This window comes from Perissodus microlepis, chromosome 15 (genome assembly GCF_051167445.1).
Source record: "Perissodus microlepis isolate ML-2025 ecotype Zambia chromosome 15, ASM5116744v1, whole genome shotgun sequence".
In the NCBI taxonomy this organism is placed as follows: domain Eukaryota; kingdom Metazoa; phylum Chordata; class Actinopteri; order Cichliformes; family Cichlidae; genus Perissodus; species Perissodus microlepis.
Window position 1 is genome coordinate 22,502,970 of NC_140475.1, and position 20,329 is coordinate 22,523,298.

A 20,329-nucleotide genomic window follows, 5' to 3' on the forward strand; every position below is an offset into this window, starting at 1 on the left:
AGCCGTGCCGGCATCTCATCCTGATTTCATGACGGACTTTTAGACATTCCAAGGTTTTTTTTTCTGGACAGTGGACTGTGCGGTTTGTGTTGCATAATGTGGGCATTGTAGATGCGATGATGAGTTTTTCCTTTAATAAACACCGGTGTGAATCAGAGCAGTGTGTTTGGGCCAAAAATGTTCCTTAAAGGCTTTGTTTCCATCCACTTATCAAACCGTTCGTACACAAACACATTTGAATAGTCAGGGTAATTCAGGTTTGTGTCTCTAACCTTTGGATTTTCCACGCAACATGTTTAACATTTAATGCTGCATTTAGAAAGAACATAAATCCGCTTTAAAGGAAATTTCTTTGAGGAAAGAATTTTCAGTTTCACTGTAAACACCTGTATACAGTCAGACCGGAGGGACATTGCAAAGACTTTCCATAGTAAAACATTATTTTGTTATTTTGGCATTTGAAGTGACGATGACTGCGTTAACCCTCTGAGGTCTAGGTAATTGTTGGTGATAACTATTCCTCACCCAACCATGACCATATGTTTTGGAGCAACGTGACACTGAATTGTATAGGAAAAAAAATATGAATAGTTTCTGAACAACTGATGAACTTTCAGGTTTGCATTCAGCCTCAAATCTCCCTGAATTAGAAGAGAAATACATACAATTCAAACTTAGGATCTTATTTTGAGAACATTTCCAATCACATGTCATTCTCCAGAAGACTCAAAGGGACTGAATATTGGAGCTTTGAGTTGTTGTTACAGCTTATGCAGAGGTTTGACCTTCACGTGGAGCTCACTTAAGCAGAAGCTGTGTGGGCAATCAGCCTCCTCCTTGGATGCCTCATCTGTAAATGTAACCCTTTCCCTTTGGAGGCCTACTTGGGCTAACCCTTGTTTCTCTTTTCTGAACTCAGCAGTTTCTTTCATATTTCAGAATTCTTAGAGAGGTTGATCTCTGCCTATACATCTTACTAGCGCTACCCTTGGAAAATTGCACAACCTATATATGCTGAGGTGTCAGATCTCGTCACTGAGGGTACTGGTGAGGTCGTTAAATGTCATCTTTAGGGGGGGAAGAGTTAAGATCATCGTTTTACTGCTGTGTTGTAAAATCCAACCTCAAGTGTAGAAGCTCAACACTGTTGTGAATCTCATACTGACTGGCTCATCTCTGGCTTGAGCATGGAGTACATGCAAATCTATAAGTTGGCCAGTGAGAACTAACCGCAAGCCTTAAAATGTTGTGATTACAACCCTGGGTTTCCAAGCTGTGACACACTAATAGATACAGTTCTGCTTTCCTGTGGTCTCAGTGAAAATGCAGAATTGTATTCAGTCAGTTCAGATCAGCTTCCTGTTTGCCTTCTCTGCCTGTTGATGGCTAGTTGCCTTGTTTTTATTGGCCAAGCGAACATTCGTCACAGAGCGATCAACTTTCAATTTTCAATAGAATTTACATGAGATCTCTGGAGCTGCAGGCTGTGTTTGGCGCAGCAGCAGACTACCGCTGCTCATTGCAAGCCACTGGAAATACTGTGTTTCAGAGTGCAGCGGACGTGGTTACATCCTGTCTGACTGCTTCACGATCCAGCGTCCTGCGTCTTGTGTGGACACTATGCCAATGCGCCTATTAGTTTGGGGTCCGTAATTCTTCAGTTAAACAGCAATGCAGGGTGGTGCTGAACTTGTTGATGGATCTCTGTGAAAGTTAGCATGTTTTTACAGTTAATATTGCAAAACGAGTTATTCGAGTTTCTGTGCTCTTGTTGCCCTGGTTACACTGGTTTCTATGGTATTTATAGTTTTTTTTGTCTTCTTTTCAAACTTTATTTCTGATTGTTACACTTTATTTTCTTTCTGATTACACGTTATTTCTCTTATCTTATTGATAACCTTTGAATGTCTTTACGCATAATGTAGCGTTAGCTTTCTCAGGTTTTATGCCCTCCTGACCTGGTTACACTTGTTTTCTAGTGTTTCTGATGTTTTTATGAGCGTGTGAAAAAAGGAAAATTCTTTTAATGTGAACCATTAGAGCTGCAGGAGAGGACAGAATTACAATGTGACCACAAACAGAAATGGAACTAGAAGTCAAATATAAAACACACACACACACACACACACGCACATTCCAGGGAGCCAAATTACCATCACCCGAAGTATTTTGGTTTGACTCAGACACTGCGGTTGGCAGACAGAGAAAGTATTTTCGAAAGGTGTAATACGTTACCTGCCCCAACATGCTAACACACACACACACACACATACACGCACGCACACACACATGCACACAGACAGTATTCTAAACATTGCCAGCACAAGATTAACAAGCCAAAACATGAACAGACACCATGAAAAACAAAACAAATCAGCACCACAGAAAATGTTGCAATGAGAAGATGTGCCATAGTTATGTCACAGCGAAGATGTGATGAAGTGTTTTCTGATAATTCAAACACACACACACACAAACTCAGAGGCTTTCAGCAGCCTGCTGCGTGCCAAGGTTATGAAACAATTTGCATGCACGCGCCTTTCAACACAATTCTTCTTTACGTCCATTCAAGCTGAGACCCAACTCTGGAAAGATAAAAATAGAACCTCGCTGACCTCCTCTTTCTCTCCCTCTCCGTCCCTCTATCTCCTTACTCCCTCCCCACTTTTCTGTCTCTGCTCTGATATTGTTGCAGCTGTTTTGCCCCAGTTGGGTAATGCTTGCACTGTAACAAAAGCAAAAAGAGGTGTTCGGGGTCGAGGCTTCGAGGATTTTTTTTTTTTACTCTCCCCAGTGGGAAATATGGCTTTCATCAACACAGTACTCGCTCACAATAATCCAAACATACAGAAACAAGAGATCAAATGACGCAACAGACAGTGATTCACCAGCAAAATGTGAGGCGAGAGTTTGTTTGGTGCAGTTTTGTTGCAAATTTGAGGTCCCGAGTGCAAAATAAACGGCAATGACAAACAATTTGAACTGGCTCAAATTACGGGTCACCGCAGTATTTAGATAGAACTAAACAGCAGAATAATTCAGGGGTAAATTCACCCACGCTCAGTTTATTGACAGGGAGTGAGGATGCAGTTGCCCCGACAACCTCCAGAGGCGGCAAGTCAGGCATCCCGCTGCGCTGATATCAACTTCAGAATAAATCCAGTTTGTTTTCGCAGCCCCCATGCACAGCAACAACCTAAATGGAAATACATGTTTGCATGCGGACAGAGAGGGGAAATGCACGCGAAGCAAACAGGTGGCAGACATCTGGGATAGTAACTTTAAACTAGCTGTGAGTATTGAAAATATTAACTCGTAAAAAGCAGCAGATTGTTGTAGATTTAGAACAAGCGAGCATCTGCTGTCAATTAAGATCTGAGCAAACTTGACAGTGATGACAACAATGTTTAAGGCTACTCAGCCTAACAGGCTGAGTAGCCCTAAAGAGGAGTTTACAGAGAGCAAGAAAAACAACCAATGCGCCCTGTTTCCTTGAAAGGTCCAGGCCTTTTTAAGGGATGTAAATATCAGCTGGTTAAATGCCAAATTGAGAGACCGGGCACGGCGACTTCAAGGACAGAGGAGATGCGTGCCATTCTCGAGGTCAAAACGGACGTAATTAGATAATTAGATCCTGCTTGGGAACCCTGCAGGGTTATAAATGTACTCTGGCCAAGCCAGAATGACGAGGGGAAAAAACATGCAGGGCAGTATATTAAAATGATGATTGATTGACTGATTATTCCTTTGAGGTCTCATGAAGAGTAATTCTAAGCCAAACCCCTGTCCATGTATTTGTGAAAAATAAAAACGACTTCTTTGGAAAAATATAAATAGTGTCTCATGTGTTACTTGGAAAGATTTTTGAGGCCATAGGGTTCGAGTTACTTCCTACTATTGATGAGGACCTAGGCCTCGGTGACCTGAGTCATCCTCTTTGTCATGATCACTGTCGGCACATCTCCAAACACCTATCACAGATACCAGCGGTGGAAAGTATTTAAAGTGGTCCTGGGATGAATATTTTTATTGTTGGACTCTACTAGACAAATTTACAAAAGTAGTTTTGCATTATCTCGAGATCTGATTAATCAATTTTTATCTGTCCTAAACACGTTGTTTTATTTCACTTTGCTCTGATTGGCTGTGGTTGTATAACATTGTGTCTATATTTCCATCTACATATGTGTCTCTGGGAAGAAGGGAACGTTTTCCTTTCAAAGATGCCACTAATGGTCTGTTTTAAAGCTTTTCAGAATGCACCTTTCTCACCCTTTTCGGCTGACTATGGCTCGTTGTTCCTTGATTTGACTGGTTAGCCTGTTGTGGGCTTTAAAGGACAGTCCAGTCTTATCTGAGAATTATTTTTAAAGCTCCAGCCCATTTTTCTGTTTCCATGCAAGACTTTCCAGGCATGCTAGCTTACAAAAGCCATGTACTTTAATATCTACCATCTTCTAATACAAAGAAAAATTGTACTTGTAATATTGTACACTGCTACAGTTACCAGTACAGGGTGATTACTTTGTAATCCTGCTGATCTTTTATTGCACAAGTATTTGTTATATTGCACAAAATAAAAATAAAATATTTGTGCCTTTTTGAGTGAGACTCAAGAGACTGAGTCTGGGAGTGCACTGCAGACAACTGTGGGATGCTTTAATTTGACTATTTCCCACTATAGCACCTTCTTGAGTCAGCTGTAACCTTCAGCATTTTGCTGAGCGCGCAGTAGCACGGGATGAATAATGGGCGAGGGTCAGTACTGTACAGCAGCCTTGTTGTACTCTATTAAACTGTATCAGCATACAACAGAAAGGTACAGTAATGGTGCTGGCACATATGTGGTGAATAAAAATGTGTAACTAGTCAAGCAGCACAGCCACATTTCATGAAAATCAGCTGGTTTACAGCAAAGCAGACATGACATCACACAATTTCAGTCATTGGTCAATCAGAAATGATGTCATTGAGCCACTTCCTTATTCTGCAGCGATGAGGGAGTTTTCTGAAATCCAGAAATTTGTGATAAGAAGAAGTTGCTGGATATGTAACTGGATGCTGGCGACACTGAAGTGGTTTCCACGAGGAGCGATTATCATTGCAGGTCAGAACTTTCTAAAAACGATCAGAACTTCAAGATCAGAAAAAGCTGCTAATAACTACATGTGTTAGAAATACATCTTTGAGTTTTCTTTTGACCAACTGGGGACTGGTCCAGGGTTTAGAAGGAATTAATAATTTTGCAGTTGACCCAGAAACAGCACTGGGTGCGGGCCTAGAGGCTGGTTTGGTTTCTGTGTTAACATGTAATGATAATAGCTTAGTGCCACTAAAATCACTTAAGCTTTGGGTTTGCACATCAGCAGAAAATTAAGTTTTTAAGTGTTTCATTTTTTCCATGAGCTAATGGATAATTTTGTAAATCTAGAAGATATTTATTCACGTTTGCATGCAACAATGTGAGCATGTGCTCTTGCACTTCTTTCATCTTCATTTAAAACCCTGATTTAGTTTTAAGGTTAAGGGTTAGAGGTCAGACGGTGAAGCTTGGGCATGTCACTGAGAGTCCTCGTGGGTATAGAAGAACACATGTGACAGGGTCTGAAAAGAAAGCTGCATCTGTTTCCTCTTCTCCACTGTTGCCCAGTTCGTGTGGTTGTATTTTGAAATGGGAAACTATAAAAAAAAAAAACAGGTCTCTAAGTATTCAGTACCTTTGGTTATTTTTTTGAATATAATTCTGTTTGTGTTTCACTTTTTGTTCAATCTTTCTGTGTGTGTGTCTCTCTCCCCCCTCTCCTCCCCCTCTGTTCAGTTAAATTCAAACATCCATCATTGGCACGGCTGTCACTACTATGTTGCCAAAGCAATAAAATACATAACAATCTGGGACTCTGTGTGTATGTGTGTTGGGTGTGTGTACATGTATTTCCCATCAGTCATGGTCATCCTTACCAAACCCTTTCCCAGAATCCACCACTGACTCATTTGAAGTAAACCTCGAGTCAGCTGTTTGACTTAAAGCTTACAGAGGAGACGTCTGTTATTCTGTCTAAATGTGCATGATGTTCGGTATGATCATGACTGGTCACACCTGTGGAGGTGTTTGGATCCTGCAGAACTTGACCGGCTGGTTTTTTTAGCAGTTTTTTTTTGTTTGTTTGTTTTGTGCAGTTCATGTGTTTGTAATAAAATTGAATGCAGGAGCAGCTTAGGTTTCCTTAAATGAGGGGAAAAAAAGTCATGCTTTAATAAAAAATCCTGCCACATGTAAAATGTTTGTGGAATATTTAAAAGAGGTTCTCTGGGGTGAGCATACATGTGATGACGTACAAACGGCCTTGACGACACCTGACAAGGGAAGCAGCTGGCAGCGTCTCTCCGACCAGATATGATTAGTGGTTGTTGCTTAGTTCTTTCAGTGTGTTTACAGAGGGACCACATCAGTGGCACGTGTGGAAAATCCCAAATTATTCCCATGCAAATACCACACGGAGAGCTTCACATGTGATGATGCAGGGATCACAGCAGTGGCAGAGAGCGCTTGAAGCACTTTAATGGGATCCTGAGTTTGTGGTTCGGCATGACAAGCAGAATCAGACGGAACTTGAATTAATGTGCTATTTTATGGTACCTGATAACACGTTTAAGCTGTAAGGAAACATGTCTACAAGGATCCGGATTTGTGATGTAACAGGCGATAGCTCGATGTGATGTGTGATGACAGGAAAAAATGGGAAAGCTGGTTGGAAATCTGCTGTTTGCATCACAAAAATCACAATTACTCAAGTTTTACACAAGTACAGTTTTCCACTTCTGAATCCTAATCTACTTCATTACACATGAAAGAAAATATGATAAACTACGAAATTAGGATGTGATATTTATATGATTTGTATTCGAGCAGGCTCAAAATGCAGTTTAAAAATCACCGTCTATCACCTGAGGACACTTAAGCTTGTTTAATTTTTAATTTTTGCTTCATTTGGTACTTTCTTCCATTTCAATTCAATTTTATGTATATAAAGTACAAAAAAACATTTGGGAGATCCAGGCTCAGGTCAGAGCACCAGGTCAAGACAAAAGGCAAGTGAGAGATTAATAACAACAAATGACTAAATGTAGAGTGGTGTATAAACAAACCCTGGGTCTTTTACAGTGTAACTAAAAGACGGTTCAGGATCCAGCCCTAACTATAAGCTTCATCAAAAAGAAAGTTTTATGCCTAATTAAAAGTAGAAAATCTAAACTGGAAGCTGGTTCCACAGAAGAGGGGCCTGAAAGCTGAAGGCTCTGCCTCCAACAAATAATCTGGAAACCACAAGTAATCCTGCAGTCTGAAAGCAAAGAGCTCTAATGGAGTGATGCAGTACTGTGAGGTCTTTAAGATAAGGCTGGTTGTTCAAGCCTTTATATGTGAGGAGAAGGGTTTTTCAAGTAGAACGGTGCTCTTTCTGTCTTTGACGGAAATCAGGTGTCTCTGTACAAACTGAGCTGTCAGTAGGCTTGATTTACTTTGCTTTCTTGCTAAAAAGGAGTAAATGTATTTATACATTAGTAGTGTCAGCCCTGTCATTGCCATGTGAGCATAAATCAGTAGGGCTATTTTTGTTTTCTTCACTGCTATGTGAGCTACGACAAAACGTCACCCTGCCAAGTCATGCAGGGTAAAGTGTATATTTCAGGTTAAGTTGTAATTAATGTCCATGTGAACCTTAACGTAAGCTAAAATGAAAACTAACTGAAACTAATGCTTCTGTTAATCTGCTTGTAGTAATACTTTGAATGGTCAGCTAGGCTAGAAAAGATGCAGGCAGTTTAAAATAATCAAGGAGCAGCGATAAATTTACTCTTTGCCTATTTTACTGTTAACACCACCTGGATGAAGAACAGTTGGTGCATACTGTTAGTGAGACTGGTTTCAGTGTTGGTCAGGAGTTTGTACTGTATTATGTTTCATTTCTTGGATCTTGCACCAATATGTCATCAATGTGAAAAGCTGCGGGCTTTGACATGTTAACCCAGCAGTCCCTTGCAAAGGTTGGGTATTTTATGCTAATACATTATATTATTATAAAAAGTACTAACTGCACAGGCTGTGAATGAGCTGTACCTTAATTGCGATGTGTGCCCATCTTTACATACTACCTATGTGGGTGTGTGAGAGGTGATTCTTTAATGTGCGTACACACACGTTGGCACCTTCACCGCAGTGTGACGGCCGCAGGTGTCGAGGGCTGGCTTCTCTGCACGATGGAGACAATCAGGTATTCACGCTTCAGCGGCTCTGAAAGACAATAAAACGTAGGTGTCATGCTGTTTCATCCTCACCCAGACACACTTACACACACTGGTAACAATATGCAAAGATTAAGAAAACAAACATGCAAAGATGCATACGCCCAGTAGCGCTCCACAAAGACAAACCACGCACACATTCCCATGTGTGAGCAACAACACTGACAGGACACCTGAATTCCACAGGGTGTTCATTCAATAGCAGGTGTGAGTTAATTTTTTTTTGACTGTGACGTGCAAAACTTTTCTACAGAACATCCAGAAATGACCTGATCAGCTCTCCACAGAGTACCCTCTTTACGAAATAGGGTTATATGCACTGGCGTGCACAGATAGAGACGAGGTGGTGCTGAAGCACTTGCCCTTTTGCCCTCAGTCCAAAAAAGTGCCCTTTTGAAAGACGTGATTTTTTTTTTTTTTTTTTTTTTTTTTAAAGCTGCGCGATTTAAAAAGGTGTGAAAATAATGGCTTGATTTGTGCCCCTTCTTCAAAGACACCCGAACCCTGTCGCTTTTTCACTGTCACCGTGTCACGTGAACACGCTTGCAGTTCATTTGTTGTGAGGCGTGTAGCAGCGGCATGACATAGGACTACTTGGAGTAGGCATAGTAGGCTAACTATAGCGACTGGGAGCCACGGCGGACAACACGGCAGCTCTTTCCCTTCCCAACCAGTCAGGTAACCCATGAATCGAGTGAAATTATTCTGTTTGCCCTCTAAGACCAACCTGCAATTGTTTTGTTGTGAAGTAGCCTGTCAGAAACTGCACATGACAAACTTTGCCAGCTTGCCCCCTCCATCCATCCATATGGATAAACAAAAAAAGGACACATTTAAAATGTAACCTAAACCATTTAGGCAACCCCACTCTCCATCAATTCCGACCTTTTTGCATACACTATTGAAAATATCACGTTATGCTATAGGCTACATGCCGTTAGGCAGAGGGCTCTTTTGAGCCCATTTTTCGTTACAAATTTTAGGATGATCTCACGGAAATCTGTGAATAAATACAAAGTTTTCAAACTGAAGTCAGTGACGGGAAGACATCACACTTTTTAGAGATGGAACTGCAGAAAAACCTAAAACCTTGACATGATTATGAATAATAGAATTATGGACGTTTCTCCGTTTTTGTGGATTAGCCTTTCCATAACTAACGTCAACTACTGTCCTACTTTGGTAAGATTGAAATTAATGTCTTTGACTGTCTTTAGTAGGTGTCTCCTGTGAGAAAGTTAGAACACCGTCCAACTGTCTAAAGATGCAGTCTTTAGCCTAACTGGTTGTTACTGACTCAGCGATGCTCGCAGACATTTACGCACTGTGTTGTGACCTGATTGTGACAGAACAGTGACGTTGTTATTGGTAGTTTGAAGGGTACGGTGTTGGGGGTGGTGCATGTTAAAAGTTTTGAGAAGCACTGGTTAGACATGTTAATTTTTTTTGGTGTAACATATTGGCAACATTAACACATTAATTTGCTAAAGGAAAAATAGGCAGTTCCCAATTGCCTGTGAAAACGACCATTCTGCCCTGTTCTTGTAATGACCACAGTCAGTCTTATTCGTTCTCATACATTTTGGTCTATTTATTTACTAATTTCAGCAAGCATAATGCCTAGGAAAGAGAGGCTGAGAAAGGAGAAAGAAAGGGATCTACAACAGGCAGCCCAGGGAAGCAGTTCTCTGCTCTCCTGGATGAAAGCAAAGGAAAATGAAGATGAAAGGTCAGAGTCAAGGGCAGAGTCAGGTTCTATTTTAATGTTTTAATGTAACCTGCTCCTTGCAGTTAATTCTATTGAAAAATCTTAAAAGCTGTTCACACTTAGTTTTTAATGAACTTAATCAGCAGGCATTGAGCTAACTATTATTTTGTACCTACGAAAGTTATTTCTATGTTACAAGACTTGCAGTATGGGTTATTATTAAAACTATCTGTTTAAGCTTATTATTATGATAAATAATAATACTATTATTATTATTATTGTTCCATTGTAGTCAGTCACAGCAGGGAAGCAGCTCTATGCCATCTACCAGCATAGCAGAAGAGGGAGATATAGAAACAGATGAAGCCGCGACCAATGCAGCAACAGGTTCAGTTAGGCCTACAGACACTGATGTAGTGCTCTCTGAAGACCACAATGAGGAAGATCAGATCGATCACATAATGTCAAAGTTAGCAGCTTTACAATACCCAACAGATCCAACACACATCCATACATTTAAAATAAAGCGCAATGACAGATACGTTTCAATGTGCTGCAATGTGGGCCCATGTCAGCCTGATATACCTTACCCAAAAACTGAGGGGAGATCATTCCAGAAACAGTGGTTTTCTGCTAATGTGTGGCTGGAATACTCACCCACTGCTAATTCAATGCATTGTTTTAGTTGTCGGCTTTTCCTCTCGGATGAAAAATATAAAAGCAGAACAGCCTGGACAACTGATGGCATCAGAAAGTGGAGTACTGCTCTTGAAAAAATCAAACAACACTCCAGCGCAGAGATGCACATGACAAGCATGGTTAGATGGATCAATTCCCAGAAAAAGGCCCTTCAGTCTGCATTTGATGTTTCAGACGTAAAAGGGGTGGAAGTTAGAGAGCGAGAGAGGCAGACAAACAAAGAAATCCTGACAAGATTAATTGACCTAACAGTGTGTCTTGCACGTCAGGGACAAGCATTCCGAGGTCATGATGAGAGTGAGTCCAATGATAACCGTGGCAATTTTCGTGAATTAGTCAATGTATTTTCCCGCTACGATAGTGTGCTGAAAATGCATTTGGAAAAAATTGCCACAGTTAAAGCCACCAAGACAAGGCCCCAGGTGTCACTGCTTTCCAACAGAAGTCAAAATGACATCATTGCAGCACTAGGAACTTACATCAGGAAGGAGATACAACGTGAAATAAAAGAGGCTGAAATGTATTCCATTCTACTTGATGAAACCTCTGATGTTTCACACAAAGAGCAAGTGTCATTTGTTGTGCGATATTTTCATCATATGCAAATAAAGGAGAGATTCATCGAAGTGTGCAATGTTGATACAACTACAGGCCAGGAGCTGGAGAATACAGTGTTCTTGCTTCTGCAAAAGAATGGCCTAGAGATGAAGAACATGTATGGTCAAGGCTATGATGGAGCAGCCAACATGAGTGGCATGTATAAAGGTCTCCAAGCTAGAATCCGTGCACACAATGAGAAGGCCCTCTATGTGCACTGCAAAGCCCATTGCCTCAATTTGGTACTAGTGGAGGCATCAAAGTCCAGCAAGCATTTTGTGACATTTTTCAACTTGGTGGAGAAATTGTATGCCTTTTGCTCAGGCTCCCCAAAGCGTCATGCTGCCTTGGTCAAATTTCAGGAGTCTCTCTTTCCTGGACAACGTGTTATGGAGCTCCAGCAGCTGTCAGATACTCGATGGGCTTGCAGGGAAAAAGCACTGAAGGCACTTCAGAGAAATTTGAAAGCCATTTTGATGCTCCTTGATGACATCAGTGACAGTGACCCACCTAACCTGGCCCAAGGTGATGCTCAGATGTACAGAAATGCCATTAATTTTATGTTCATTCTCTGCATGGAAATCACCACACCAGTATTCGAAGTCACTGCTTTGGCATCAGATTCTCTGCAGGAAGAAGGGTTGGACCATTCCACTGCCTACAAGGTAATTGATGGTGTGCTTCACACATTGCAAACCATGAGGTCTGAGGAGAAATTTGGAGAGATATTTAGATGTGCATCAGAGAAGGCAGAGAGTTTCAACATTCCAGTACCTACCGTGGTGCCTGGTCAAGAGAGAAAGCGGAAAGTTCCAGTGCGTTTCCAACACAGCACCACAGTGTCTCAAGCAGGTGCTCAGTTTGAGTCAGTGGAGGCATATTTCAGGAGTGGTGTATATTTCACCTTTCTGGACATCATGACTGGGGAACTGAACAGGAGGTTCAAAGGGGACAATACTGGAAGCCCAACGGCCAGAATCATTCAGTCCTTCCAGCCCTTAACTGTGCATGCTAACTGGGTAGGCCCACCAAACCCAGAAGCCATTGAAGCTGTCCACATCCTCTGTGAATTCTATGGAGAAGATGAGGACCAGCTCAAAACAGAATTAAAGGTCTTCCACTCCAGCTTTAGTTCAAAAGACCTCAGAGAAATATTTCTGATACTGAGGGAAAACAATGGCCAGCTGATCTTTCCTGCCTTTGTCAAAATGATTCAGATCTACGCAACACTACCAGTGACAACTGCGACAGTTGAAAGATCCTTTTCAAAGCTAAAAATAATCAAAAATAAACTAAGAAGTTTGTGTGGAGAAGAAAGGTTGTCTGATCTCCTCTTGTTGGCCATTGAGAAAGATGTGGAGATCAATTACAACGAGGTCATCAACATCTACAAAGACATGGCACCAAGAAGGATGCTTCTTTAGAGCAGTACACTCCATTTAATGGACACTTGAGAATATGTATGTATATAGTTTAGAGTTGGATACAGATTTTATCTTTTTGTGGTGTGATTTTTGATTTTTAGAGAATGTTTTGAAATAAAAGTCAAATTGCATTTAACCTGTGCGATTTTTTTATTATAAAAAGAAAAGGTTTTCCACATATGCAAAAAGTGCCCTTTTTTCCCCCTGGAGCACTTGCCCCCCAAAATGTCTGTGCACGCCACTGGTTATATGTTAAGGTCATGTAAACAGTTTTCCAGATATTTGGTAAATACATTGATATTTTTAATTTATTTTTAATGTGGCTTTAAGCTAGACCACACCAGCTGACATAGCCATTTAGATTTCTCTAACTGTAAAAGGGTGTTTATTATTGTGGCCTCTTCTTTGTTAGTTCACCTCTGAGACCAGAACAGCAGCTCCGAGTTTCTCAAGTTTCAATTCATAAAACATTTTTAATAATGGTAAACCAAATCATGTCGTTTCAATGTTTAATGAACTGAAAAATAAGCAGGTTTCAGCCATATGAACAATTACTAACAATTAACACTAGTTATTGTAGCCAGTAGGCTGAAAATTATAACTGTATAGTTTATTGATATGACGGTAATAAACTGGGGAAATAGAAGTGTTATCTCTTTACCTTTGGGTATTCAACACTGACATAAACAGTCTAAATAAATAATAGAAATAAATTAAGATCTGAGTCCTAAGTCATGTAATGTTTCTGTTATCCAGTAACGTAACATGGAATGACGTGATAGGTAGAGTTTTAGGTGACATCACATCATTACAGGAAAGCTCAGGAAAGGATGAGCTTTCTTCTACTCATGGGTTTATTTTCTAGTGCTGAATAATTTTTCAATCAGGTGCAGTAAGTAGCCATTTACTTAGTTCACAACTGTTACAAAGAGTAGAGCCCTGCACGTGAAAACATTTCTTTTAACCTGCAGTGCAAACATCAGCACTAAATCATACCGATTTGTCCTTCTTCACAGCAGCCCCTGGCCCTTTTACCCTCCAAACCCCAAACAGTAAAACAGTCTACAACTCCAGATTGAAATATATTACGCTCTTTATTTTCGTATGTGATCATCTAGACAGCAGTAATAAAGGAAAGGGTTTTCCAACATTGCTAAAATTAAGCTTTGGCAGGAATTTTGCTGTTGTTAGTAATTGAAATTGCTGCAGCATGTGCTATTCAGTGACCACAACATGCAGTTTGATTTTATTTTTACCTTTTGGTTTATGTTTTAAACATTCATAGCTTGAAACAAAAACAAAAATTGAACGTAACTGTTATTCACTACAACTCAGTCACACACACATTCATACAAGTGCTTTTTTTTTTTCAATACCTAAGCACTTTGACACTGTCACTTTGTAACAAGTGTCCAGCAGCTCTGAACAGTGACTTCTTCCAGACAGGCCTCAGCTCCGGTCATGTGACTTAAAACTATGTGTTTTCTTTACAATTTCTAGTTCAGAGCAGTTATATAGATGTATTTGAGTAGTATTTCTGGTTGGAATATGTGTTTTTATGGTATTATTTTAATAGTATTGCAATTTAGAATTTGAAAATAGGCTGGGAAGTCTTTCCTTATCTTATTCTCAGGTTGAAAGTTAGGCAATCACTGTTTTCTTACAGGTAGCTCTTATTTACCCCCTCTCCCATGTGACTTGAATGCAGCATTCTTGTGAAGTTACAGCACTGATTGAAGGGGCTTGCTGCAAAATTCTTGAGGGACTCAGATACCCAGAATTCCACAGGCTTGATAGTGATAAAGTTCAGATGGATATTTTTTCAAGAGCGAATGACAGGAGGAGAGGAAGTAAAGAGGAAGGGTGTCATTCATGTATCTGGTGTCAATAGGTCATCATCATTAGGCTCCACCCACACTCATTCTGTGTGTGTTTCACAGCATGTGTTTCCCATCTGGTTCCACCCAGTCCCTCAACACTGACTTAATGCTGACCTATTTTCCCTCATCTTTCTTCTTTCTCTTGTTTTATTGTTTTGTTCTTTCTTTAGCAGCCAGAGCACATCTCTCCCTCTCTCCCTCCTCTCTCGCCGGCTTTCCCTCACGTTATTTCTCTCCCCTACCTCTCATTTCCTATCCTCGTCTTCCCTTGCTTTTCATCAGTGTAACACAACACCTTGACCTCATGCTTTTTCTCCGTTGTGGATTTGTGTTGTGTGTGTGTGTGTGTTTGACAGTGTGATGTCATCGCTCCAACTTTCCCCAGCCAGATACCACAGAGATGCCGTCATCTCCCATCTCTCTCATTTGCTGCCTGTCATTCTGCCTCCTATGTCGCTAAAGATAACCGTCAACCAGTCATTTAACATAATTAAGGGTCTTAAAGTCCCATTTGTTCTACACGAAGGGGGAAATCTCTGAATGGGGGGTGAGGTCACTCCAATGTTGTGCCACTTGTGTCATGACTTACTTTCAATCACGTGCCAGTTTACACACATTTCGGCTCTTTAATTACATGTAGCAATCTGCCTTTGTTTTCCTCTTCTATTAAGATCCTTACACTTGCTGCCAGAAAATTCTTGAAACAAGTGAACTGAATTGGAAACAAGTGGAATTACCTCATTTCCTTGGCAGAGCTGTTTTGATTCGTCCGAAAGACGAAGCAACCATTCAGGACTCAGATCTGATCTAAATTACAGCTCTAAATCATTGAGATTTGTGTTTTTGTAAATTTCCCAACCTTTCCCGTGCCAAACAAGCGGAAAAACATCCAATGGTCCTCAGCAGATTGTTCCAGTGCTTATTGCTGTGATACTTTAGCATACTCTGTGTTGTCTTTTACAAGTTTTGACACTTTATATTACTGTGTTTGTCTAAAATTACAGATGGAATGTGAGAACTTTCAGCAGCTCAGATCTTAAGGCTACATGCACACAATGTCCTGATAGGTGTGTTAGCAAAATGCTTCTGTTACACTCAGACTCCTGAAAACAATTTTTCCCATTGTAAACTTGAAACAAAGACTTTTAGAATTAACACTAGTTCTCAGACTGAGACTGAATCTGCTATCCAAACATCCCCAGTAGAAAACTCATGGATGACATCCTCTCCTTGCCCAAGCTTGCTAGTTAAAGCATGCTAGTCTGGTGAAAACTATTATATTTAAAGCGTTTTCAGGTAATGATTTTATTAAAATAGACGGAGGGTGTTAGGGCGTTCTTATTAATTGCATGTGATGCTGGCTTCAAAAGTGAGTCAGCCCTCGCAGACTCTGATGTTAAAGTGCTGAAATTTATAGCAGAGATAAACATGTTAACAGGCTTGCATGAAAAATGTTTTTCATTCTCTTCGTGAGTTTACTGGGGTGTATTTTTTATGGCTTATAGTTTCTCAATTACTAAGACTTAAAGTTGTGTATTATTAGGAGTGTGACTGCTTGTGGTTATTTCTACCTTTTGGAGCATTTTCAATGCAATTATCTGACCAATAATATGGCTTGCTGCATGTTTAATTGGACTAAGGGCCCATTAAATAAGTCGGCGTTCCAGTTTTGGTCAGTGAAGCTTACTAACTAGGCCAGCGTTTAACATTTGGCATTAGCTGCTAACCTAGCGCTCCACTCTCTCATGGACTTTGGGGTAACTTCCAGCTCTGTCATCGCGTGAGGTTTCAAAATGGGGTTTTATGTTTTTTGATACTTTATTTTAGTTTGTGTGTGTAAAATTAAAGGGAGTGTGCTTGAGGCTTCAAGATGGGACTTCACAAACTACTGAGTGATGTCGCATTATCCATCTTTTCTATACACTTTCTCATATAAACTGCTCCAGCAACCTCAGATAATTAAGATAATTCCTTAATTGTAATCTCCCTTGCAGGTAAGTACTGCCTGCTACCTTAATTTATCAGTTTACCCTTTGGTATAAACATACAAAAGGCCTTTATAAGTTTCTATTAGACATCATGGGACAAGTCAAGTCAAGTCAAGTCAAGTTTATTTATAAAGCACATTTAAAAACAACCAAGGCTGACCAAAGTGCTGTACAATAAAATACAAATATAAAATACAATAAAACACAAATACATAAAACACCTCACTGATAAAACAATAGATTAAAACAATAAGTTAAACCTTACTAAAGGCCAATGAGAAGAGGTGAGTTTTAAGAGCAGTTTTAAAGGTTCCTAGGCTTGTGGAGAATCTGATGTGAGGAGGTAAACTGTTCCACAGTCTGGGTGCAGCCACAGCAAAAGCCCTCTCTCCCCTAGTCTTTAGTCTGTACCTGGGAACATCTAAAAGCATCAGGTCTGCTGACCTCAAAGATCTCCTGGGGCGGTAAATGCTAAGAAGCTCTGCCAGGTAAGGAGGTGCAGTACCGTTAAGAACCTTAAAAACCAGCAGTAAAATTTTAAAATCAATCCTAAAAGCAACTGGGAGCCAGTGGAGAGAGCAGAGGACCGGAGTGATGTGGTCTCTCTTTTTAGAGCCGGTCAGCATGCGAGCAGCAGCGTTCTGCACCAGTTGGAGGCGATGCAGACAGGAACGATCTAAACCAGCATAAACTAACTGGACACTCTGTTCACACAGTACACAGCTATGTTAACACCTTTGTGGTCAGCAGATAACCTCGTAAACACGAGCATCAGTCCAACAGAGTAAAGCATTACCCTTGTTGATTTTTATTCATTGATGTAGCAGAATTGTGCCACGCATGTTTGCCATCTTTTATTGATATATGTGGGCAAATAACGGCCATGCAAATATATTTCTGTGAGCTAACAGTGGGGTGATGTTGGTCTTAATAACCGCCATCGTTAATTTAGAAACACTCACCAGTCCAACCTGATGTCCACACTACATTTGAAGGAGGAGAGGTGTGTTGTGACCCTTCGGGCTTTTCATATCTTTACAACTTCCGAGGCCGGAAGTTGGAACTTACGTGGCGCACTTGAAGGCAGCATCAGTCTTCTCATGTACTCCCTCAGTGTCTGCTGTCTCCCTGAGCGCTATCATTCTTCCCATTCAGCTTCCTGCCCTATAAATATTTGAGTAGCCCCATTAGAGAGTGAGGTAATCTTAACACACACGCTCACGCACACACTCACGGCGGCTGCCATTAAGGCGTAGTAGTGGATAATAGTCTTGTCGGAGTGTTAGACCCCCGAGCTAACGGTCTAATTAAGAGCGAAACAGGTTTAACGAGTTTAGACTGTTCATTAAGCCAGAAACCTGATTAATTAACAGTCGAGGGGGAGAGTTTGCTAACGAGTCGCGTGATTAATTAAAACTACAGACGACAGAAAGTGTAACTTTAAATGGGGAAAAAGGTGAGGGATGATTACTACCAACGGAAGGAGGAGGAAAAGAAGAGGAATGAATAGAAACAGGAGATAGATGATGGAGGAGAGGGAGGGAGTGAAGTATGAAACAGAGAAATAGAGTACGAGGAAGAAATTGAAAGAGTGGGAAAAGGAAAGATGTGAAAATGGAAAAATGAAGAAAGATTAAAAGAGAGCAGAGGAGTGAGAAAGTGAAGGATTGAGAAGGATGAAAAGCTGAGAGAAAGTCTCCCCCCATGGTTCTCTCCAACTTAAAGAGAGAGAGAGAGACGCAAAAGGGAAAGATGGAAACTGTTCCTGCTTTTGTCAACCAGAAATGACTGAAAGTCATTGAGAAAGAGAGAAAGAGGGAGGGTGGCGGAGGTCAAAAGACATCAAGACATTAAAACAAAGAAAGACTGTGGAGAGAAAAACAAAGGCTTAATACAACAGCCTCTCACGCTCTCACTCCTTCTCTTTCTCTTTCATAAATACACACAATCGCACAAATGCAGATTCCTGAATCTCTCCTCTTTGTGTTTGGCCGAGTCGAGTACGAGTCGTGTGACGGCTCCCCTCGCTGGACATCTGAGGTTGAACAATTTGACCTCGAGAGCTAAGGGATCAAAATGTTTAGCACGCTGGAAGAGAAGGAAGAAATACTTCTTTCTCCTTTCAAAATAACGCTCTGATTATTTTGTGTTTTCCTGTTCTTATTCCTCATGACTCAGAAATTGACTAACAACTCAACTTAATTTGTTTGTGGTTTTAATTCTTTTTGAGTTAAGTTCCACACACAGAGGAAAAATAATCTATCGATTTTTTTTCATCCTAGCATTGGAAGAACATGCACACTCCACACAGAAAGACCTCAGTTGGCCGGTTGATTCAAGCCATCTCCACCATCCTTCCTCTAAACTGTATTATTGTATTATTTTTTTAACATTTTTCTGTGTCACTCTTTAGCAGAAAGTCTGTGCCAGTGCAAATAGATGTATAAAGAATAGAGCTTCAGATCAGTGCCAAATCCAATGAGCCAAAAGAACATGAAGCACCTGTCATGGGAAATGTGATGGGACACTCAACAGCTTCAGTACTTCTTGGCATTGCTTCTCCAAGTCTCCTTATTCTTCGGGCTACACCGCTTACAGTAAATCGTGTGCTTCCATCTCACGCTATACCTCTGTCACCTTCGTCTTATTTTCCTCCTGCTTGGCTGCTCCATATTCAGCATCCTTTATCCAACATATCCACTGCCCTTCCTCTGCACATGTCCAAACCATCTCACTCTTGCCTCCCTAACTTTTCCTCCAAAAGACTCAACCTGAGCACTATTCTTTCAATATCTGCCATCCAAGATAGTAGAGCTGGAGTCTGTTCCACAGTGCTTATTGAGACAGGTGATCATATCAAGAACCACAAAATAACATGGATGAAAATCTTGAAATATATATAAAAAAAAAATATTTCAGTTGTTATTTATACACCTGGGTAGCCCATCCAATCATGAGTCCAATCATAGTCTGAGTTGCGTACACTAATAGTGTACTAATGCATTTAAAATCTTCTGAGGTGTTCAAGTAGTCTGATGTGTGGTTCCTGCAAATGTTCTAGTAGTTAATTCACATAATTTTCAGTTGCCTCTTGACCCCTCTCTCTAAGTGTACAGGTCAAATGTTAATGTGTTTCCTATACTGTGTTATAAAGTAATGGCAGGGTTGCGAAACATTAATTTATGGAATCGGCACCAATTACATAAAGGAGTTGTATGTGTGGTTGTAGTACTGTAGTGTTTTGGTGAAGTGAAGCACTGCTGATTCAAATCCTTTGCGGATTGATGCTAACAGCCAAAATTATTAAAAAATAGTAAATGTAGCCACAGTACAGCTACCATGGTCTAATTAATATAATAATTCAAGCGCATTTGCAGTCTGAGCAGTATAACCATCCATCCCCATGCAAAGCTGTGGCTGCTGTGCAAATAAGGCTGAGCAGCGCAGCTGTCCTCACAGCCAGTGGCTGCGTAGCGTCAGGGATCCACATGTTTAACAGAGTAATGAGCAGCAAATGCTTTATGTAGAGCGTCACATCATCGGTCATGCCATTCCCTGAACTGGTGGTGTGTTGAACTGGACTAAAGTGACATATCAGCTGTTCGTATGGCTTAGGGAAGAAATGCAAAGTTTTATGCAAGGCAGTGCAAAGTTTATTGCGAGGTAAACCAAAAGTATTGTAAGAGAACATAAAAGTTATTGCAAGGGAAAGCAAAAGTAGTTGTAGAATGA

At 40.6% G+C, this 20,329-nt stretch overlaps 2 protein-coding genes across 4 annotated transcripts in view; both read left to right on the forward strand.

The window, feature by feature from the left end:
* The window catches only part of hivep2a (HIVEP zinc finger 2a), a 124,967-nt gene that overhangs the window by 57,414 nt on the left and 47,224 nt on the right, over positions 1–20,329 (forward strand). The window lies entirely within an intron of this gene.
* Positions 4–12,865, forward strand: LOC146372174 (zinc finger MYM-type protein 1-like). Its single transcript, XM_084952888.1, has one exon. The coding sequence runs from the start codon at positions 10,327–10,329 to the stop codon at positions 12,727–12,729; it is 2,403 nt and encodes an 800-aa protein (XP_084809014.1). The 5' UTR covers positions 4–10,326; the 3' UTR covers positions 12,730–12,865.